Here is a 24,222-nt window from a genome sequence, read left to right as displayed (position 1 = left end):
CTACCATTTGCTTACCCAGGACGGGGCCCCAAACCCCTTCACCATGGGGAGGCAAGATTTTGTTTGGGGGATTTTGTTTCCCCCAAGCTGTCCCTTCCCCAAGCACTGAATTCAGAAAACCCCTCCCCCTCCCCTCTGGCCTGCCCCCACCCCACCTTCTGGAGTTCACTTAATGAATCTTTACTAAAAACGTGGGTCACTCCATCCCGGCCAGAAAGAAGGTTCTGGAATATCACGCTGGCTTGGGCTGGCTTGGGTAATTTCAAAACGACCCGGGCTGCGATCACGCCCGCTGTCCTGACCTGCAAACGGTCCCCTTGGCAAGGAAAAGTTTCAAGTGGCCTCTACTACTTGAGCTTCATTGTTTGTTCACCCCCCTTCCTGATTCGTCACACGCATCTAATTGAGCTCCAGTGTATTATCTCCCTCATCAGGTGATCAATGATTTCATTAATAAGACAGATAACGAAACTGTCATATCATCGACACTGTTATGAAAGATGATCCTGGCTCCCCGCTCCATTTTCCAAGGTCCGGGGTTCTCGGTGGCAGCTCGGAGTCCATTCAATATTTCCCACAGACAGAGAAAAGTGAAAATCCATTTTGAAACCAATTTCAATTAGGATCCAGAAGCTGTTATCACAGGTGTCGCGGAATGGGCCCGTGAGTGGAAATGTCGCCTATCCATTCTGAAATGAAACCTTATCAGAGGCTACAAAGATGGCTGGGGACAGCCTATCTGTAAATTACTTTTCGTCCTGTGTTAACTCAACCTTAGTCCTGTCATATGGAATTCTTTCCATCCACCGGTAATAATCTAATGACTAACTAGACACAGCGCCCATACGGCCTGCAGCCGGCCAGGGCCGTCCCCTTCAACGGGGTGCAATGGAAGGCCCTGGGCCTGCAGGCCAGCGGAGGGTCGGGCGTGCTTTAAATGATAGAACTAAAAGTTGATTATGGGAAATAAAAGAAGCCCGTCTCCACCCACTGCATTCCTGGTGATTTTTCAATTGCAAACTCCAAGGCTCCGTTACTTCATTAATGCAGCACCCAAGTCGTAAGGCTTTTCTCTCACATCTTCCAGGCTCCTTTTAGCAAATTATCCCATGACGGCGGATTTATTCAGTCAAAGACCTCGGACTTTGAGAGGCAACAAAAGAATCAAGAGACTTTCTGGTCCACCTGCCTGGCGAATGATGAGCCAGGGAAAAGTCTCCCCCAGAGAAACCAATCAAACCATTGTGTGGCACAGCCAGACCTTTTCAACTGTCAAGCCAGAGAGCAGGGGAAGAGATGAAAGGACGCGGGATGAAGCTACCATTTACGGAACCATGTGGGAATGGTCTCCTAAGATTTAATAATTGGGATGGAACTCAACTTTCTACAACTAAAGGGGAAAAAGAGAGAGAGAGAGAGAGAGCCCGAGAAGAGGAAAGAGTCAAAGAAAAGGGGGGGGGAGTGAAAAAGAAAAAAAAAAAAAAAACACCAGCCTAAGTCAGAGGAGAAAGGACTTTTATATAAATATTTTCCCTACCTGAGATGAAGTCCCATCTATAAACGTGGAGGGGAAAAGAAGGAAGTGGCAAAAAAAAAAAAAAAGAGAGAGAGAGAGAGAGAAAGAAAGAAAACAGATTTAACAAAGGCTTTGATTTTTTTTTTTCTCTAGGTTGGAGCTGTGTTACTTGTTCTAGCATTCTTATGCAATTAATTCATAGAGGCAAAACAACAGCAGAAAAAGCCCTCGTTAATATGAGTGCCGTGTAGTTTTAAGTAAAATGACATTTTAAATTGGCCTAAAAGGAAACAGTACATTGACTGGACAACTCAAAAAAAAAAAAAAAAAAAAAAAAAAACACAGACTGGCAGAGACACTAGGTCATATACTTCTGGGCTAATTTCAAGAACATTTTATTGCTACTACCAATCCAACATGAAATGTTTAAAAAGAAAAGGACAAAACCCTAAGTAATGCTAACAGAGCCTTAAAAAAAAAATCATGGACTCTTCAAAAACACACAAAATACATAACCTCAAGCAAGCAACTGTAGTTCTAATGCTTCCTGTTATTACTGGTGACTCTTACTGTATATGTTGCTAAGCCAAGTTTTAAAAACAAGTGTTTGTCAAAAATGGGGGGTGGGTGGGTGCTGAACTGTTCGGTGTCCTGGCTGTGGTGGTGGTTACGTGACTTCACAGGTCGGTTTAAATTCACAGAAACGCGCAATGAAAGAGTGAACTATGCACCATATAAGTTTTTCTCAATAAATATGAATTACAGCAGATCTCTTGTGGAAAGATTGCCACACGTAAGCACGATAACACAGAGATCTTAGCTGCTACCCTCACCCCGCCTCCTTCTCTGCCTGGGACCCTGGTGGCAATCCTCTAGCATTCCACCTTGCGAGCTGCCTGGGCAGGCCCTTCCCCACCTGGGCCCAAGAGGTAGGAGGTGAAGGCCCCAAGCCACCCCCCCAGAGGGAGACCGCCCACCCACCGCCACCATTTTCGCCCTGAGCTGCTGCTGTTACCCTTACGGCCACTGTTTCTGATCCTGACCTGTTTGTTTCTGGAAATGTGAAATAACCACATCACTCGATCACAAGTAATCAAAGCAGCCTGGGAACTTTCCACAGGCAGTACACCCATCATGCTGTGGCTTCTCATCCCCAAGTTGGGGAGGCCGTGGCAAGACGGGTTTGATGTTCATTCCTCATTTATCTGAGTGCCCAAGAACTGTCCTTTTAGAGAAGTCTGAGAGCTATACACACAGGAAAAAGGAGCCCTGCTCTCAGGGAAGCCCATTAGCACAGAATCGCTGATTTCATCCCATAATTTGAATGAATATTTATGAATGAGAAGCAGACCCTGAAAGCATTTGATTAGTTAAATCCAAACGTGGGCCAATTTCGGGACCAGTGATGGACGTAGCTTGCTGATCCCAGCTCCTGTCATCTCCTTTTTGTCCGTTAAGCTAGGTCCTGAGGACCACATTTTAAGAGTTCTTGTGCAAACTAGTACCCTCTAATTCTCTTGCCCAGATTACACCTTACCCACTCCTAGATTATTTCCAAATAACGTTGTGCTGAAACAACGAGATGAAATGTGTCCGTGAATGAAATCCTGCCAACTTTTACTCAGAAGAGCTTATTGCTGATAACAGCTGACACGTTGGGTAGTCACTGTGGCAGCCTCAGCGATGTTAAGCAACTGGCCCAAGATCACACAGCAATGAAGCAGCAGAGCTGGGATTCAAACCCAGGTATTAACACAGCTGAGGTGGTCCATGCATGCCTCAGCCCTGTGGAGTGGCCTTAAGTCCTGGCATGCTTGTGCACCATGCAGGCCCCCTCAGTATCTGCTGCAGACCTCCCAGCACAGGACAATGAGGTGGGCTGGAGAGTGGGAGGACAAACCAGGTGCTATTTTCAAAAAATTTTAACTGAGAAAATTTTAGCCAGGATGGCTAAAATTAACAACACAGGAAACAATGGGTGATGGCGAGGATGCAGAGAAAGGGGAGTCCTCCTGCACTGTTGGTGGGAATGCAAACGGGCACAGCCACTGTGGGGAACAGTATGAAGGCTCCTCAAGACGTTAAAAATAGAGCTACTCTGCAACCCAGCAGTTGCACTGCTAGGTATTTACCCAAAAGATACAAAAATACACATGTGCAGGGCTACATGCACCCTGATGTTCATAGCAGCATTATCAACAATAGCCAAACTGGAGAAAGCCCAAATGTCCATTGACTAACGAACGGATAAAGAAGATGTGGTGTGTATACACACACATGCACGTGTGCACACACCCACACACACACAGTGGAATATCACTCAGCCATCAAAAAGAATGAAGCGGTATTAGCCACCAAAATGAACGAAGCCATTTGCAACAACGTGAATTGAGCTGGACAGTATTATGCCGGGTGAAATACGTCAATCAGCGAAAGACAGATACCATAGGATCTCATGTGTGGAATTTAAGAAATAGAACAGATGAACATAGGGGAATGGGGGGAAAGGGTGGGGAAACAAGCCATAAGAGACTCTCAACAACAGAGAACACACTGAGGGTTGATGGAGGGAGGTGGGTGGGGGATGAGCAGGATGGGGGATGGGCATGACGGAGGGCACCTGTTGTGATGAGTACCAGGTGCTATATGTAAGTGATGAATCACTGCATTCTACTCCTGAAGCCAATACGGCGGCACTGTGTGTTAACCAACAAAAATTTAAATTAAAAAAAAAAGTTTTAACTAAAAGGTAAAAATTAAGTATTATGGAGAGGAGAGAGATGAGTGCAACACAGAGGATTTTTAGGGCAGTGACACTATTGTGTACGATACTGTCATGGTGGCTACGCGTCATTATACATTTGTCCGAGCCTGCCAAACGTACAACACAAGGAGTGGAACCTAATGAAAACTTCGGACTTTAGTTAATAACAGGGTGCCAATATTGGTTCATCGGTTTTAACAAATGTACCACCCTCATGTAAGATGTTAATTATAGGGGAATCTAGGAGGTGAGGGGGTGTACGGGAACTCTCTGTACTTTCTGCTCAATTTCCCTGTAAAACTAAAACCCCTCTAAAATAGAACCTTTTAATGAAAATAATAAATACAATACCAAAAACAAAACAAAACAAACACCCAAGTGCTACTAGGTAGTTCCCAAAGGACACAAGGCCTTATGGAGAGAAAGAGACTGAGGACACAGCCCCATTTGAGAAGAATTTACATTCATTCTATGGCAGAGCAACATAAATGAAAGCAAAGAGCCCTTCAATTTAGCGAAAATATGGGTTACAGATGGGAAAGTATGGTAGCGTCACATCAGACTGGAAAGTCAGACTGAGGTCAGATTTCAGAAGATACCTAAATGTTACTCAAAGGATCTTGAACGGTCTTCTATACGTAGCTGGGAACCATGGAGGGTTCGAGAGGAGGGGCGTGGCATAAGCAGAACCATAAAAAGATTAATTTGGCAGGAAGGAGTCCCACAAATGAGAAGAGCGGAGACCAAAGGCAAGGTGATTGGATAGAAGGTTACTTTAACTGTCTAGGCATGAGGAGTAGGTTTTAAATAGCACAGCACAGTAGGGTGGCCTGAAGGGACACGGGGGTGAATAATCACAGAGGAAAATCTATCAGGACTTCAAAACTGGTAGGATGTGGGAAGCAGGAGAGACGGAGGGGTCAGAGGTGACGGTGCGGTTTCAAGCCTGGGTGACTGCAGGAAAGGTGATATACTCAGCCAAAATAAGAATCAGAGGTTGCCGGGTGCAGGGACGCACGAGTGTGGAGCACGAGAGAGCCAGGGCTCTTCTGAGAATCAGATTATCCATCATTAGTTACTCGGTTTAAAAAGGTGGGCACTCCTTTAAAAAGCATAAAATCTAACTCTAATACAACACAAACCACCTCATAAATAAGGAACACTTTGCCCCAGAAAAAAGAACCAAGGAAAATGACATGGGCATGCTGTTTCTTTTGCTAAGCCACATAATCAGTGGTAGTCTTCAAAAAAAAATCAAAATAAATTTTCCCAAAATTATTTTCCCAATTTTCTGGCTTAAGAAGGCATTCAGCAGAAAGTTACAAAGTCTGTTAATCCATCCCTCCTTAAGATGCGCAAACTTGGTCACATTCAGGATTTGCGAAACATCTTGAACTACTTTTCAGAGTCCAGCAAATTCAAAATTACTTTTACCAAACATTTTTCCTTTAATTTCAAAACCTATGTATATTTTCAAGAAAACACAATCCTTTTGTTTTGGATTCATGACATTTAACTCATCCATGTGTCCCATAACGAGTGCTGACGTTGCTCAGCTCTTAGGACTTGCGTGTGGTGCTTATAGAAGGGTACAGGCTCTGCCTCACTTAATCCCCTAAGGATCCCGTGAAGTGGGTCTCATTACTTTCTCGCTAAACAGATGAGGAAACTGAGACTTTGAGAAATTAATTTGCCTGCACTCACACATCTAGTCTAGTCCTGGTGCCAGAACTGAGTCCAAGCCTTCACATCACAAAACCTGGTGGGTTTTCCGAACCAACGTCCTGTAATTTGAAATCCATTTTATCTGACAGCCCTTCCTATCCATCTGTCATGTGCTAGGAAACAAACTGTGTCCAAGAAAGAAAAGGCGGGGGGGGGGGGGGGGACTTAAACATCTAAAGGCACAGGAAACCTAAAACTTACAATCTACTGTCTATATGGCACAAAGCACTTACCTGCTTCTGAGCAGAATTAAGTACATCGTCTCTTACTCTTAAAAAAAAAAAAAAAGTCAAGGCGACAAGAGCTCATGGTGGAGAAGAGCCAATGAATTCTAAATCGCCAACAAAACTGAATGAGCCACCTTACGCCCAGCCAGGAGACCAACCGCTACCATGATGTGCTGATGGGTTATTGGAGAGCTGGAAAGAAAATCCCAAGGCCAGGGAGCAACCAAAGGTTAAAGTTAAAAAAAGTTATCTCCTTTCATATTTGCAGACCACAACACTCTCCCCTTACAGACTTTTAAGAGGGGCTTTGTTTTTGTTTTTAAGCAGAGAACCAAGCCCTTCCTTTTTAAAGAAACAAGAGTGAACAGAGAACTTCCTCTCCATTATTTAATCTATCAATTTTGGTTTCACATTGCATCACCATGAGGATAATAATATCTGCTTTCTATCACTTAAGGTATGTTCCCAATAACCATCAGAGCCAATAAAAGATCTCCAAGACCACGGCCTACATACGTTCATTATTAGTGACTTTTTTCTTTCTTTTTTTTTAAAGCAGAGTAGTAGGTTAATAAGAGATATCAGATTACTCCTTTAAAAAAAAAAATCATCATGGGCCAAAAATGACATAAAACACTTCAAACTGAAAAGTCAGTACTTGCAAGTCTTGGAAGGAAATGTTACAGGATAAGGATAACGTTTAAAACACTGGAATATTTGGATTAAAAACCATTTACTATTTACAAAACATAACATGCAGCTTCGAAAGCGATGAATCCATACCAGCAACAAACAGACTATTCAGGAATTTTATCGTGGCGCTAACACATTAACACATTTGGAGGTTTTTAAGTAAACAATGGTTCCTAATATGCGAGCGTTCGCTGTATATGTGCAATATATTAGATGCCAAAAATAATCCTTCACTCACAATTGCCGTCAACAAAAATTCAGAGAACTGAAAAGTCTTTTCTTCTGTCATTTGCGTTTACTAAATAACCCTGAAAGCTTAAAATCCAACTGTGGCACGTGAAACACACATTGTGGTTCCTGGGTAAGAATACCAAACGCTCTGTGTGTTGAAACCAGTTCTTAAATGCTACAAAAATCAAATGTGGATTGTCTCCCCCCCGGCCCCCCATTCGAGACTCAGGACAGTTTTCCACTTGGGTCATTTCAAATTTCAGTGTTAAGAGTCAAATGCTCATTTGGAAGGCTGTTCAGGTTTTGAACCATACATTTGGGTTGTGTGAATGTGTGTGTTTAAACAAAACTCTGGATGAATGCTCTGCTAGGACGAGATACTCAGCTGAGAAAACTAAGAAAACAGATCTGTAAGGACATGCAGTGGAATGTGCGTGGTCTGGCTGGAAGGCTCACAATCGGGCGCAAATTGTAGCACATAATGGCTGGAAAAGTTAATTAAGTCAACCTAACAGCACCAAAAACAAAACTTTTTTGTTTGCTTGTTTTATTTTATTTTAATCATGAAATGTAGACGAGAGGGGAAAAAAAAGGCACCTACGACATCAGTGTGGTCCTTGATGCTAAACTGATCTCTCACCGTCCATTGACAAATCCCTGAATTTCAGAGCCTGGTAAAGAAAGCGCAAGAACACCCCTGGACGGCAGCATTCACTACTGTCTATGGTAGGATCCAAATGATTTTAAGTTCTTTTTTGTGAATGGCTTCAGTGCAGGTATCTGACGCCTCTGAAATGTTTGCAAAGAGAAAAGAGAGAAAAGGAGGCAGAGCAGAGGAAAGAACAAATGACCATGGCAATGACAGCCACCTGCCAGCACGTACACAGCACCCAAGCAGCCCCATGACCTCTAAAACCCAAACCAAACCCAGACCAAAGCCCCCGGACTGGCTGCATGACCACAGCTAAGTGTGGAGGGAAGCGTGAGACCAGGTAGGAGCGTGCAGAACAAAAAAGAGGCTGGGTCATTCCAGCCCCCAGAGCACGATCCTGGGGCTACAAAGAGGCTCTGAACTAGGGAGGTAAAACGCGCAGAGGAGCCCGGGAAAAGGATCTTACCTATAATTATTACCATTGCTTACTCAAAGCAATCACAAAAAAAAGGGTTTTGTTCCTGTCTTTAAATTTGTCTTCTGGTTTTCCTGGAACCTTCCAGAATTGCAATCCATGCATACAAACGCCACTTCCATTTTTTGCTTTTACCTGGTTGGGCCTTTCTATTATCCCAAGATAAAAAGATTAAAGTTAATAAAGATAAAAAGTTACTAAAGCCCTTAAAAGAGAGAGGAACACTGGCAAAACAGTCAGAGCTGGCAGGATTACCAGGACAGCTCTCCCTGGGGCCTGCGCCCTGCAAACCCGACTAATGAGCATTTGCCCCCCACAGGACAGGTTTTACACCCGTCCGGGAAGCTTCCAGGATGCAGGCCGACGGGGCAGGAAGCCAGTGGCGTTGGTTCAGGACCTGTGATGACTTCGGACGCTGGTACCAAGTCGGTGACCCCCGACGGCTCCTTCCCTGGCTAATGTTCTTGATCGGCTGCTGGGCTCCCACCGGGCTGGTTCGGTTAGTGCTGCTCTTAATCACCCTAAACAGGTTCACGAGAGGAACTCGTGGCCAGTGTGGCTCAAGCCCAACACAGTGGCTCCGAAACCCTGCCGGGCACGTGTGGGAGAGGCGGGAACAGCAGCACGATCACACGGATAGATGGACAGACAGACCGACCATGCGTGTGTCACTGCTCAAATTCTCAAAGGACGGTGCCTCACTGAAGGTCCACGCGCTGCGGCTCATCTGCCAACTCCTGCTCCTTCTCACCTATTCTCACACACCCACGTGCACGCTCCTTGACACTCACGCGCACACATGCCCACGCGCTTCCGCACACCCTCACACACTCCTGCACACCCAAGCTGTAAAGATAACCAAAGGTTGAGGTTTCACCAAGCATGATGCCCAGAAAGAGCTTATTCCTACACAATCACGATTTAAAACGATGGAACAACTCACCCTGCACCTACTGATTCTATTTCTTTTTTTTTTAATTCTATTTCTGAAATAAGAAAATTTGTCTGACTTAGGAAAGAAACAAGGGTCACATGATGTTTTTTAAGGAGAAAAACAAGTCTTCTGTAACCACACTGGATGCATAACACAAATATCCAGCTCAATCAAAATAAGATCCAGTCCTGACTTTAAATACCACAAATAAACGGAGAAATACGGACAAATTTCCCTATGTATGTAAATTCATTATCTTAACTCAGACATAAATATATGTCCCTAAGGACCAATTCAAAACTGGACTCCTTAGCAGCAGATTTAACGCCGGCCCCTCCTGTGGCCCAGCCAAGCAGGCCACGCACACCCGTGACATCCAGGAAGGAGAGCCGTGGACAGGAATGGGTACGGGGAGCAGGGGCCAGGCTCCTTGGTGTCCACTCAGATGGTGCCACAGTCAGGAAGGAAGGTGCAGCTTTGTTTACTGGATCTCCCCCTTCAGAGTCTAAAGATCTGAGCAGCAGTCACCTTCCAAAGTAATCCCCCCACCAAAAAAAAATTGTAGATCAATCTACTAAGATCTTTCTTGGAAAAAATAATAAAATGAAATGAAATAAAATAAAATCCCCTAGGGTTGGCCCATGCAAGTCAATGTGCCCAGATCTGCAGTGCCCAAAAAGCAGGAGAAAAGACCAGCTCATTCTTCTCAAGGGCACACAGAAAAATGGAAAAGTGGAGTGCAATGCGGGGCATCTGGGGAGGCCACAAAACCCACAAAAAGCAAAGGCACCAAATGCCCAAAGAGTATATAAGTGGGAAAAGGAAGCGGTCACCATTAACCTATTCGGTCTGTTTTTTTCCAGAGCGGGGTGGGGGGGGGCTCCAGAATTTGTTTGCAGTGCTCCATGGTTGCATTAAAATGCCTCTCGACATTGCGCTTAAAATATATTTAAAAATACAGCGCACAGAAACAGCAACTATGTGTCATCTGTGAACACAATTAAATCCATTTTTATAAGCCAACAGCAAAACCTGCATCTCAGACACCAGTGTTACCTTGACGTCCAACCATTAACGACTTTTAAAATCCTTTTGAATGAACTACATAGAATTGGCGGGGAGGTGGGGGGATCCTCTCACCACATCTTGACAAGGCAACTTTTGTGTCTTTTGTAATAACCAATAACTAATTATTCCAACTAGTGTAGACTTTCCATGTGAAATGCAAAGTATTTTGAACTCCTGCCAGACTAATCAAGATGATTTCCAAAATGCCACAACAGGAACTTCCTATAATAAATAACCTATCACATTTACATCTCAAATTAGGAAATTTGGAAGAAAACATGTAGTTTCAGTGCCAAAATAGAGATTACTAAAGCCTGCCCATCCCGCAAACCACCCCCCACCACCTCGCTCTCCACCTCCTTTTGCTTTCTTTAGCCTCTAAAGGAATAAACCCTGGTCCAGGTGCAAATGTTCAATGCACAAGGAATGCAGAGAACATGGAAATGACTGTAGGCTTGGCTGCTGGGGATCCCAGTGGCTGCTCACCATTGGAAGTGGTGCTGGAGGCCACCGCTTTCTCGCTGACATCTGTTCTCGAGGAGCATTTCACTATGGAAGTGTCCACTTTCTTCTTCTCAGTGGTCGTGGAGCTGTGGTTCTGGGCCTCCATGATGCTTTCTCATTACTTCAGCTCTCTGCTACCAGAAACGCCTAAAACAAAACAATGGTGCCATCAGCTTCCAGGAAGAGTGGGGGGAAAAAATCTCACTTGAAAACCCACTTCACCTGTCCCTTGAGGACGTGCCTAGGGTTTCAGTGGGTTCAAAATCTGGAAAACCCCTGCCCACAAATTTTCTGGAAAAAATACCTCCAAGTGGTAATACCAAGCCAGTCAAATTCTGTCTACATCTGCCAAAGGCGAAAGGAGGGCACCATCCATAATGTGAGACTTTCCTCCAAATTCCTACTGAGCATTTCTTATTAAGTGGGATCTAAAGATCTCAATTTTTAGCTGTGTTTACGGTGTGAAACTCAAATGTCACATTACTTTTTTTTTTATGCCACATCTACAAATGTGTCTTCAGGTGGACACATATAAGGAAGGGGCATTGTGACAACTTTCCAAAGAAGGGGAAGGTTTTTAAGTATTAATCAGAGGTTTTAGAGAGCATGACCACTTCTCAAAACCAAGCCCTACTCAAAAGTTGAGAAGCAGAGGGTAATTTGGGCCAAGGTATCTGAATTGCAATACTGCCCCCCCATCCTAATTCACTGAGGTAAACTGTACTCTTTAAGCTTTCTTAAAACATGAGGACGTTTCCATTGATTTGTGCTGCATTTTTAAAACCAACAAAGGCAACAGAACAACATGCTCTGGATCCCACAGGAGAAGTCAAAAAATCATTAGGACCCCTTTAGGAATACTAAAACCCGGTTAAAGGCGCAGTTGGTCCTCTTTCACTGGCTTCATTCATGTGATAATTGTCCTAACTCATCATCAATTTTCCTCTCTTTGGTTCTTGTTTGTTTTTGTGGTTTTTCTTTTTCAGTCATGAGCTGCATCTATAAATAATATAAGAAAAGATGACAAGTGTCCTCTCCAGCATGTTTTCCACAAGCTGCCTAGATTGCAACACTCGTGGTGGGCATTTCTTCTATCAAGTCATCTGCCCAAGTTCCACATGTAGCAGGCACCACCACGTTCAATCAAAACCACGATTAGTGAAATAAAATAAGCAACTGCTTAACCCTCTAAAAGGGCTAAGATACCTTGAAATCTTTTTAGTCATCCTTAACTCAAATTTGCAAGGCAATTGCAAGTTCTTTCTTTATTGTATGAGAAATTCTCCCCTTGATCTGGAATTGAAGTAACTAGAAAAGCTTAAGATCCAGAGGCTGCAGGGCACTAGAGCACCACCTCTTCTGCTAAACTTCCATTCTTTCCCCTTGATTATCCACTGCCATTCATTGTAAAACACACAAGTTATTTAAGAACAGCTTTTCTAGAATAAAAAAGGGGGGGGGGGGGGGAAGCAGCATTGAGCTAAATTTACATATCAATTGTGAGATCCACTCCAAATTCAGAAACATCCATCAAAGAGGCCTAACAAAGTACCTCGGCCAAGGAGCTGCAGAACTTCCTTTCTCTGGGCTGTTACCAGGCGCTAGTCCAGAGGCCAGAGCCTCTGTAGAGGCTACTACTGGAATGGCGCCCCCCGGAGTCACCCCACGTTCATTTCCTCATCTGCCAAGGACACATCACAACCTGGGACTTGGGACTGAACCTTGGGGGAAGGTGGGTACAGTACTCTCTCTTTTTTTTTTTTTTTTAAGATTTCATTTATTTATTCATGAGAGACACACACACACAGAGAGAGAGAGAGAGAGAGGCAGAGGGAGAAGCAGGCTCCATGCAGGGAGCCCGACGTGGGACTCGATCCCCGACCCCAGGATCACACCCTGAGCCAAAGGCACATGCTCAGCCACTGAGCCACCCAGGTGCCCTGGGTACAGTCCTCTTTAAGATTACATTGAAAGTTATGGATCCCCCTCCCAGAAAAATACCCTGAAACACACACCGAAGAGTGTACATTTGATTTGTAAGGGATCACAAGCCCTCCAAGATCTTCCCTGAACCCAGACAGAGAATCCCTGAAGGAGAGATTTTTCGACAGTCTCTTTTTGCTCTAACAATCTCAGAACGATTCTAATTTTTTGGAATGCTCCCCTCCCCAGAACTGACGTAGATACCCATCTTTTCAAGTAGGCCACAAGAAGAGTTCAACCCAATCCAGGGCACTGACTCCCAAGGTGGTACAGAGAGCCACCTGGATCAGCCTGGCGACAGTGCCTGCAAGACATTCCGATTCCCAGCTCCAGTCCCTGATGTCTCCGAGGTAGCACACGGATCCTTTATTTTGGCCAGCATTGGTGATCATCAGGCTCACCAGGGCTTGCAGAAAACTGTTCCACACATTTCTGCCGACCCGTATGTATCCAGTGCAACAGATAAACCCATTTAAGTGTTTGCTGACCTGATGAAGTAATAAATGAATGGCACCCCAGAGTACTGAATTTCAACAGCCTGCCATGAGCCTTTCCCAGCACCCATCACAATAATAAATCCTCTTTCGGGATCTTTACTGAAAGGCCTCATGGCCATCTCCCCCCACCCCCACCCCACCCCCCAGATCCTAAGCTCCATGAAGACAAGCACCAGCTACATCTTCCTAGCGTCTCAGACATAAGAATGTTCACTGAGTAAATAAACGATCCTGAGATGACCCAGTGACCAGGACAGTTCTGCGGTGTCTACAGTGTTAGTCACCACCGATTTAGCTACACATCTTTTCTTTTACATCCCGTATCTCTTTGAAAACTGACACTTTATACAAAAACTAACAGCTTTAACAGGAATATTTAACCAAAACACTCCATTCGCAACCATTTTGGATAAACAGGCATTTACTACCATTGTTTCCCTCAAAACCCACATACGGTTTTATTGGTCAAATTTGGATGGACTTTGCTAAGTTAAAGCTGCTCATGGAAACAAGCCAATGGACCAGAAAAAAGAAAAAGAGATGGGATCCCTTCCTGGCTAAGAAGTTTCAGGGAGCTAATTAACAGTAGTGAGGTGACAAGTCACCAAAGTTCCCTGACAAACTTGGGTTTTGTGGAGTTGTTGGTTTTTCCCCCAAGCAAAGGACTGTGTTTTAACAAAGCAATAAACCCTCCAAATACTCATCACCAGAGAGAGAGGCTCACGTGAGGAGAGGTAAAGCCCCAGGCACGGACTAAAATTGCACTAATTAATGGTTTTAGAGAATACTAATTCCTACCCCCTCCCCCTGTTCGAAATGGTTTTTTAAAAAACCGGGCCCTTGGTCACTCAAGAATCTATCCCCTTCTTGTATTTTGACAACTTATTTTTGGATCTCATTAGTTAGTAACTAATTATTTAAAAGTGTGGTTTATGCTTGGAACAGGGCTGTAAAAATGGCAACTTGCCAAGCTAAGACATCTGCTTCCTGTATATCCCTATAAATTATATCAGCTTATTTTACTGATAAAAACACAACTTTGTCCCTGTCAGTTAGAAAGGGGAGAGTTTTAACATTCTAGGCTCTCACACCTCATCAAAACTAGGCATGAAGAGTTAGCAGGCAAGGGCCTGTGCAGGCAGTTATCTTCACGGGACATGGAGCTGAGTTTAGAAACTCAGTCCTGATTTGATACATGAAGGCGACAGGTACAGAAGTGACCAGGAAAGATTCCTCATGGAATCTTAAAACACACACACAACCACAACAGGGGCCCACCGTACTATTTTTAAAACCTGGAATTTCTTAAGTGATCAAGCCTAATGTATTTAGAACATAAGTTGCACGGAAAACTTTTCAGTTCTGCTTCACTTCAAAGATTTTTCTCTGAGGAAAACATGCCACTGGTTTTTAGATATGAATGAAAGGTGACTTTCCTCCACCCCCGACCTCAGTTCCTCTTCTTAGAACTCCACACTGTTCCTCAGCCCCTTCCACCACTTGCAACACCACATGCAAGATTTGTCGGCAAGGCCCTTGCCTTTTGAAAAATATATTTATATATTTGTAGCTGATATTGGGAGTTCCAGCAGCTTGAGTATGGGGGGGGGGGGTAGGGGGGATGCAACCAAGGCCAAGTCTCCTCGTGCAGACCTGCTAAAGCTTGAAGCTGCATAGGTAAATGGAAGGGTAAAAATTGCTTCCTGAAAGCACTCATCGCTTTTCCCCCCATCCCCGCAACTGTCCCAGAACCTTTTTTGCAATTTTCCGGAGGCCTAAACCGGGGGCACAATTAATTCCAGATCTTATGTTAAACCTAACCCTTCGCCCACTAGCAACCTGCCTGCAGGTGGGTCCTCTCCTCCCTGCATTCTAAATCTGCGCTTGCATCAACCTCCTACAGAAGAAAGCATCTGAAGCTTGCAGGAGCCCCTCGACCAAGCCCAAGCGAAGGCTAAAGAATCCAACAGATCCGGGGATCCCTGTTTGGCCCAGCGGTGTAGCGCCTGCTTTCGGCCCAGGGCGTGACCCCGGGGTCCCGGGATCGAGTCCCACGTTGGGCTCCGTGCATGCAGCCTGCTTCTCCCTCTGCCTGTGTTTCTGCCTCTCTCTCTCTCTCTCTCTAATGAATAAAATCTTAAAAAAAAAAAAAGAATCCAACAGATGCAATCTGACAGTCCTTGCAGGGGGCACCTAGGTTTGGGAGCGCACTGTCACCCAGAAAGCCTCAAGCGGCCCTAGCATTTTAGAAATGCAATGGAAAAAAAAAAAAAAAAAACAGACCAAACCGCATGGAACTTTCATCCCTGCAAAGCCGAGTCCCCATTGTTGTCAGAGTTCTGCAGGCTGCGGGCCTCGCGTCCCCGGGGCGACCTCCCGCGCCCTCCGCGCACCCGAGGCACCGGCCAGCCCTGCTCCCGGTTCATCCTTTGTGAACCGCTAAGAGTCGGGGCGTCGGGGCGCGCGGTGCAGCCGCCCCCGAGGTCACCGTGGTCGGCGCAGGCAGCCGTCCCCCCAGCGGGCCCCGGGCGGTGCCGCAGCCCCGCTCTCCTGCACAGCTGCTCCCCCAGCTGACCCGGGGCGGTGCAACCTTCCAGGTACTCCGCAGCGCACCCCCCCACCCCGGTGTGCCTCGCGGTAATAAAACCTTGGGGGAGCCCCGGAGGCCTTCGCGGAGCCGATGGGGGTGGGCTCCACTCAGCACGCTTCTAACTCCCCGCCCGTGAACCTGGCCCCCAAACGTCGCTCCTCCACCAGCCGCCCTAAGTGGATTCAGGTGTCGCGAATGGTTAAGGGGCAGACACATCTCCTTGTCTCTCAGGGAGGGAGGTGCTCCGTGGAGTTCCAAAGTTCAACCGTGAGGCTTTACGTAGTAAATAGCATGAAAGAAAAAAAAAAAAAATCGACGGTTCTGGGAACACGTGCAAAAACTCAGCCTTTCCCCTGGCAGGTCTCTCTGCAGTGAAACCTGGGATCCACAGACAAACAGGGTTTCTTCAACACTTAAAACCGTTCAAATCATTTCAAGAAAGCACCAGTGCTAAAGCCAGCAGGTCAGATGTTTGAACTGTATACAGCGACCTTCTAATCTAAGGTGAAATGAAACAGTAGTTATAAACTGATAATGCATCCTTTGTGAACGGCAGATTAATTTATTTCCCTAATCCAGTTGGTTTATTTTTAAGTTGTCTGAACCTGGGCAGTAATTCTCTTCCATTTTTTTTCCCCTTAATGCATGTAAAGATGCAAAAAAAAAAAAAAAAAAAACCTAAGTTAAAAGCTTGATTTGGGAACCTGATGCGTTTCTGATAGGCTGAAACAGCTCCTGCCAATGAGGGAGCAGAGAGAAGGCATTCCAGTAGGCAGAGCGGTGCTTTTAACAGCACCGTGATTAGGCCTTAAGTGAGAAATTATTCTGTGCAGCTCAGGGAACTATTGCTCAAGTGGAATAAGGCTTTCCTCCAGAGAAATTACATTTACTTACACCTGCCTGTATATTTATAAGCTGAATGATCTCCCTAATGTGCTCAGGTTTTAAAAAGCCAGAAAGGAACCAGCCTGTGTGAGGATTTCTGAGGGGGTCTCCCCTGTATCACTGAGGAGTGACATTTCTCTCACACTCTATTACCAGTAGATTTGCTGCTGCTTCAAGATGCTACCCTTGGAGCAAACGTTTAGGCAAAATTCCTATTAAATAGCTATACCTTCCTGTTAGCATTAAAACTCAGTTTCCAATGAAAACGAATCATTTGGGAAGTGAAAAAAAGAAATCAAGAAGCACCCACGAATGCGGATTGTAACTTTAGATCAATTCTGGAAGTCAAAAAAAGTCTGGGTGTCAACAAGCAAAATCTAGGGAATTTAGAACGTTTCAGTGGGTTTCATAGAAACACATTATAGAAACCCTCTTGCAGGTTTGTAGCGTGGCTGTTTCCTTGGGCTCCAACTTGCTTTCTGAACTTCAAATCCATTACATATGCAGAACCTGTGACCCTCCAACCATTTCTTTTTCTTTCCTCACTCTTCCCTGTCTGCACTGCTTTCTTTTCCTGCAAGAAAAGAAGCTCTACTTCATAAGTTCTTAATGAAATCTTCATGAATTTTTAATTACGGTATTTTTAAATGTACGATTATTTTACCTTTCTGCATGATTTGACTTTTTCCTTAATTAGGAAAACCTAAAACATGGACTGCAAATGAGCAAGCCCCTATGTGTTCAAGTTGCTACACGTGGTCTCTGGTAGCCTAGAGGGTTCCCCAAACCTGCTGGCTATTGTTTTCAGCCTTCCTTCCCTACACTTCAGGGACTCCTAACCTCAGAAGAGCAGTATTCATGATAGACATCCCAAAATGGAATTACTCTAAAAAGGAATGGAATTACTCTAAGGGGAAATAACTGCCTGGCTATGGATTAAGTGAATTTGGCTTTAGTAAATTAATGACATCTCAACTTTTAAGAAACCCACTTATTTAACTTCAACCACTGAAAAGCTTTTTTGACATGAAGTAATCACTGCTATTATGGTTAAAATCGCAAATGTCATTTTGTGTGCCAGTTTTACTTTTCTGTCTTCCATATTTAAAACAAAAGATCACCAGCTACTCTGACTTTCTCTGCTGCCAGGAGGACTTTACAAGAAACATTCCAGGGGAGTATAAAGTAGTATTTAATATTTGTTACCGTTTCTGAGTTTTGCAAAACTGTGAAAAGCCATCCACTATACTTTGGTTAGGCTTTGCAGGAAGCAGGTGCCGTTAACAATGAGTAAGAATGCAGAGCAAGCTGGCACCCCCACTTTCTGTGTGGGTTTGCTGGAGACAGACAATCCTCAGACACAAAATGGGATCTATAAGTCAGAGATCAGCCTATAGATCAGCCAAGCTCATGAAAACTGTGTTTCCCTTAAACCCACATAGATCACAAAAACATCATATCTGATCCAAGGTGTTCCCTGTCTCACTTCCCTGAGATTTATGGGAATTAAAAATTTTCGCACATTTTTGGAAGAAAAAAGAGTCCTAAATTTAAAAATTATTCCTAAATTTAAAAATTATTACTTAACATAACTTTTGGTTCCTAAGATCATGGATGTTTCTACAATTAAGCTTAAGAGTGCATGTCCTCTGAATAGTAATTTGCTTTTAAGCCACCACAAATACTAGACCAGTAATACCTGTTAGGTGTCAAAATCACCTAGAGCTATCCCAAAGGGACTTAATGTATTTTTTGTTTGTGTGTGATGTGTTCATCATGCTTTTAGCATCCCAATTTTTTAAGCTTTTGATTCCTGACTCTTAACTGCAATTTTAAAAGCAAATTTTCAAAAAACATTAAGGATTGTCAATTAAGTCTTATTCAGTACAAATCATTTCCTGGTCCACTGAGCCTATAAACTTTGCTGATTCACAGACTGAATTCTTCAGCTTATCATTCGCGTGTGCACCCCCGCACCCCCAATCATGTACAAAACTGCCAATGCAAACTGTACCAAACCGCACCCCCCCCCGCCCCCCACCAGTAATGCTTGGGTATGGAATTGCATTTGAACATCCACAGTTCAAACAGCAGATGCTGTTCTGAGGTGCATGACCTGGTCCACACTTCTGGCCACTCCATTCACGTTTCTGTTCCTCTGAGTTCATTAAGGCTTCATTCTTAGGAGGCTGGCTGAAGTTTCTCTACACACAGGTAACTCTCGAGACTGAATTATTCTTTTTAAAAATATCACAGAATGAAATCAATAATATGGTTTAACCATCTCATGCCTTCATTACTGCAATTTGAGAGTTAGCTTGCATCCAAATTGTGAGTATGCAGTCCCTTGCTGTAAAAAACCAACAGTTTATAATGTAAAGCACTCTGGAATATGGTTAGGTATTTTATGCAATCTTCAAAAAAAGTCAAAGTAGCCAAAGCTAAAAATGTGCAAATGAAAATAAGCAAGGAAGAGCCCACACTGTAGTCTGAAGGTATCCCACCAGAGATTTAAATGAAATTACATTTGTCTCCCACTATTTAATTTTATGGCATAAAAATTACTCAAATAAATACAATCAAATGCTTACATTTAAAACATACTCCTTTCTCAGTCTCTCTCTCTCTCTCATACACACATACTGTTGCCCCCTCCCATCAAAAAAAGAAAAAGAAAAGAAAAGAAAAGCCCCAAAGCTGTTTCAGGCCAGCAATCAATCCAATTTACTGCAGGTACAATTTATATGTACAGTACATGCCACAACAAAACCACAGTATGATGCCAACAGGGCCCTTAAGAAAGTTCTCCCCTAAATCTCTGGAAAGAAGCTTTAAAAGAAAGCAAGGATTACAGTCAGCTAGAAGGTAGGGAGGGGACTTACCTCAAACCCAGCCAAGCGGAAATCAGAGCAGTAATTCTACAAGTCGACAGAGTACACTTTCAAAGCTCTAATGGTGTGAAGAAGTGCCGGGCAGCATGGCCTGAAGGCAGCACTAATACAGTGATGACTAATGGTGGGGCCAGGGCAGACAATGAATTTGAGGCTTGAAAACTAACAGGAACCATGCAGTACTTTGACAAATGGGCTTTCACAATTTCATTCATTGAATAACCTTTAAGCACAAAATTGGCTGAGTTCTCTTGGGAATTATATGACATGTTGTTGGACGATGATGTAAGTATTTTCTTTTGTAATTATGACTCTTATGCAAAATGCAAAAGCACCATCTATGAGGACACAACTATAGATACTACACATGCAGATGTGGCGCCTCAACACAATATTGCCTTTCAGGAGGGGGCTGGAATGTTCCAATGCCACCTTATTAACTATGTAATGGCTTGTTCATTCAGTTTCTTTAGAGAGCCATAGATTTTCTGGGACATTCTGTCCGGTTGAAATATACACACACAGAACAAAAAACACTTTCACGTTTTAAAAAAAAAAAAAAAAAAAAACACCCTCACAGTGGACCTGAGTAACCAAGAAGTGTGGCGCTAAAATATAGTACATTTCGAATTACAAGTGGAAAAAGTCTAATTTTAAGAGGCAAGGCAAAGGAAAAAGTGCCTTAGAACAATTGAGACACCACGTGAAGTTTGCACTTAGGCTCACGTTTAACATCCCATCTCTTTCAAAGGGCTCTCTCCCTTCCCTCTTCCCTGCCTAACGAGTCCTTCAATTTACAAATGATAATTTGGGCAATTTTTAAAGAGCGAAATGAAATATCTAAAGTGTCTCTAAATTAACAGCACCACTTACTCCAGACAGCATTGCCTTTAGCAGCTCCTAAAAACTTAAGAAAAGGATCTTAAAACAGGAAGCTTAGTGAGCTCATAAAACTGTTGTTGGAGCCAGGAACACATAGCATATTTAATCTGCAAACTGTGGGAGTCTACAGTGATTTCAGCAAGATCTGAGGCATGCCCTCAAGGTTTGCTGGGATCTGGGATTAGGGGGTTGATAAGAACCTCTACTGCCCATGGACATGTTTTTCTTCTGCAGTTAAACACAAATGCATAGAGACGTTTGACTGCTGCTTGGCGTTACTGCTCAAGTTATATAAAAGCTTTGCAGCTCCTTTTGCTGTCAATATATCAAAGTTTAAAAAAAATCATCAAAGTGTGAAATTTCATTTAAAGTCTTCGCCAGTCTACAGCTCTATTTCACAGGCCCATCACATAAAAGTAAAGATGAAAAATACCCTGAAAGTACTTGAAAAAGTTTGCAGCAGTACCCCTGCCCTGTTGTTGTTTATTCTGTCTCCCTTTATTTGCTTTGAAACTCCAACAAATCAATTTTCATCTGGAAAAATGACATGAAGTGAAGGGCAGCCTCCCCTACTAGCCTTTAATGAAAAGACAACCTGAAGTCATTATCAGAGTGGAATATTTTGCTTAACAAATTAAATTTATACACACACACACACACACAAACACACATTTCCTCTCTAGTCATTTCAGCATTGTGATTGCTCCTCATGATATAAGTTGGCAGAAAATTTCTTGAATCTTCCAAAACAAGTCAGACCGACTATGGAATATGAATGCCAGCAAAACTAAAACCTCCTTCAAAGGACTCTTTAGCTGGGGATTTACAACAATTGCATAAAGAAGAAAAGTCTGACTTTTAAGATAATCTACTATAGTCTAAAAGCATTAACATTCCATTGCTAAGGTTTTCTTGAGGATTTCATGACTCAGTGATTCACTTTTCCTTCAAGACTGGTTTTTCTTAGCATATTACCGTCTCCATATAAGTTGAGTGCATGGAACAATGATCATTAAATTGTTTCCTTTCCTAAACTCCCAAACCCTAGCCTCAAAAAAAAGGGCGGGGGGGGGGGGGCAGGGGGAGCGAGAAGGGGGAACCTCAGCAAACAGGATACCTTACATCCAGGGAAGGACCTAAGCACAGAGGAAGTCTGAAACCCTTGCAGCATGCAGGTAATTAAGAAAAGGGTCCAAGAAACAAAGGAAAGTCCAACTTTTAGGCTCAGGCATCAAATTGATAAATTAATGACTCTTTCATTAAATAAGTAATGAAATAATTCAACAGAGCCATTTTTCATCAGTACTGGATTTTCTCATTTCTGTCTATAGTCCTTTGCAAATTAGGCATACAGTGCAAGAGTGTTTGGATCAGGGCTCGATCAAGGAATACACGCACGTCAAAGGTACTGGGAAATGGTGGGTATCTAAGCTGGACCAACTAGCCTATGAATAATAACGCAGTCTATACCTTGTAAAGTGCTTCTGCATGTGTGAAATTTCACTAGACACCTCTCACATTGGACTCATTCAGGCATCTTAAACCAAAGCTTCCCGAGGCTGACTTTAAGAATTATATACCCTGAAAGGATCTCCCCTTAGGCAGGGAGTTTCTAATTAAATAGCTTTTAGTATAAAATAAACCCTCTTCTCCCCGTGAGTATGCTATTACAACTAATTTAAATGTTATTTCATGTTTGTTTTAGGTCTGACTATAGTCTAACTGGCCAAAGTGTTCGTGTACCACGTTATTAAGACCAATATTTCCTAACATAAACAAATTCTTTAGATACTTCACACAGTTTACATTGTTAAGACCAATCACCATGGCTTTAATACAGCCCCTCGACTGAACCGGTGTTCTGCTTTAGGAAAAATGAAGAGATTTTGAGGTTGTTTCACTACTTTAAAACATAGCATTTTCTGCCTTCAAAATAATCTTGACACATGTAATTAAGAAACTGTCAGGCTATTATTAATTTTTAATTTAAAACCTAAATGAAATAATTACAGGAATCCATCAATAAGGCACCTATTCAAATTACAGAACAATTACATAAATACTCAAAATTAATACTTTAGGCCAATTCTTGAAGATTTCAGCCTATAATGTGCTAAGACATCAAACAACGTAAAAAGTGTAACATGGAAACGATGAATAGTTCCTGCCTGAAATGAGATCATTTCAGTTGGCCGCGGCGGAGGCCCCCCACCAGCCATGCCCAACGCACTCAAGCTGGAACTCTTTTCAAAAGTTAATTTATTTCCACCAGGCACACATCTCAGGGATCTCAAAAACGGCCTCATCCAAATTTTGTACAAAATCACATTTTGGTGTGTGTGTGGTGGGGGGGGCGGGGGGGCTCGTTATTGTGAATTTCCAGAGGAGTGCTCTAGAGAGACCAGCTGGGGACAAGGAGAGGAAAAGGAGGGCAGAAGGTGGTTTTTGGAGAACTAATAATACCAGTGCAGCTAGTGGCACTGCCCAGGTCTTCGCACAGCGGCCGGCCCTGCAGACCTCTGACTAAAGGGCTCTTTTACTTGGAGATGCGGACAGTCCATCATTTCAAACCGAAATGGCAGCTGGAAAATGTGGAACAGCTGGCAGAGAGCTGGGAGAAAATGTTTTACATAAATATATGTACATATAAACTGGCAGAGGGCCACAAGCACTGTACCCAAGGCCAGCAGCATCTACGCGGGGTAGGAGAAGTCGGGGCAGCAGGAATAGTGAGGACGCTGCCTCCTGCATCCTCTCAGTACGCGGGGTCAGCGGGGGCCGCCCGGGGCCAGCCCCCCACCCCCACCCCCACCCCCACCCCCACCCCCACGCCCGGGCCCCTCCTCGGGGGGCGGGGGGGCACCTCCTGCAGGAGCTGCAGGACCCACGACCCGAGCACAAAGTTCAGGGAAGGATACGAGGCCCGGCTGTGCACTGGCGCTTCGGCATCTGGCAATCTGCTTAAAAGTCGCTTCACAAACTCTCCAAGTTTGGGGTAAATATTTATTCCCTCTCGACTTCCTCCCGCCCGTTTTCCCCTCTGCAACTCCAGAAAGTAAGTGTCCCCTGCGGAGCGGTCCCTGCCCACTCTGCTCTGCAGACGCGCGGCCTGGCGAACCGCCGGGACCGGGCCACGGTGCCCCGCGCCCCCGCGCGCCCTCCCTGCAGCTCCTAACGCCTTTTAGTGCTTTTGTTTTCTATTGGCTTTTCTTTCTCTTTTCTTTTTTGCGCTGTGCCTGGAAAGGGAAAGAAATCAAAGCCTCCCAACCCCTGCCCCGACGGCCCAACTTTCACTTTGCCCCTCGGCATCCGCGCCCCGCACCCCCGCCCTCCCGAGGCCGCGCGGGCTGCGTGCGGACCCGGCTCCCCGGCCCGAGGGGGGCGGCGCGGGGCGCGGGGGGCGCGGGGGCGCGGGGGCGCGGGGGGCCGCCGCCGCCGCCGCCGCCAACTTCGTCCCCCTGCGGGACGGGAGGTCCTCGGGTCCGTCTGGGGCGCGCCGCCGCGGGCCGCCTCGGGCGCTGGGCACAGGGGCGCCCCGAGGAGGAGGAGGAGGAGGAGGAGGAGGAGGAGGGGGAGGAGGAGGGAGGGCTCGCTGCGACGCCGCCCGGGGGCTCTCCCGAAGTGGGCGCCTCTGACAGCCGTGCGCAGCTCCTCCCGGCCCCCGCGCTCGGGGACCCCCTCTGCACCCGGAGGCGGGGGCGGGCG

At 44.6% G+C, this 24,222-nt stretch overlaps 1 protein-coding gene and 1 long non-coding RNA gene across 2 annotated transcripts in view; one reads left to right on the top strand and one right to left on the bottom strand.

Moving 5' to 3' along the window:
- The window catches only part of GLI3 (GLI family zinc finger 3), a 270,490-nt gene that overhangs the window by 245,622 nt on the left and 646 nt on the right, over positions 1–24,222 (bottom strand). Inside the window, exon 2 of the mRNA XM_038562653.1 lies at positions 10,772–10,936. Coding sequence (XP_038418581.1) covers positions 10,772–10,895 — 124 coding nt within the window. The 5' untranslated portion in view covers positions 10,896–10,936. The remainder of the gene's footprint in view (positions 1–10,771; positions 10,937–24,222) is intronic.
- The window catches only part of LOC119864160, a 75,058-nt gene continuing 74,245 nt past the window's right edge, over positions 23,410–24,222 (top strand). The window contains exon 1 of the long non-coding RNA XR_005373068.1: positions 23,410–23,512. This is a non-coding gene — a long non-coding RNA (uncharacterized LOC119864160). The remainder of the gene's footprint in view (positions 23,513–24,222) is intronic.

This window comes from Canis lupus, chromosome 18 (genome assembly GCF_011100685.1).
Source record: "Canis lupus familiaris isolate Mischka breed German Shepherd chromosome 18, alternate assembly UU_Cfam_GSD_1.0, whole genome shotgun sequence".
Taxonomy (NCBI): Eukaryota; Metazoa; Chordata; class Mammalia; order Carnivora; family Canidae; genus Canis; species Canis lupus.
This window is presented reverse-complemented; position numbering and strand designations above follow the sequence as displayed.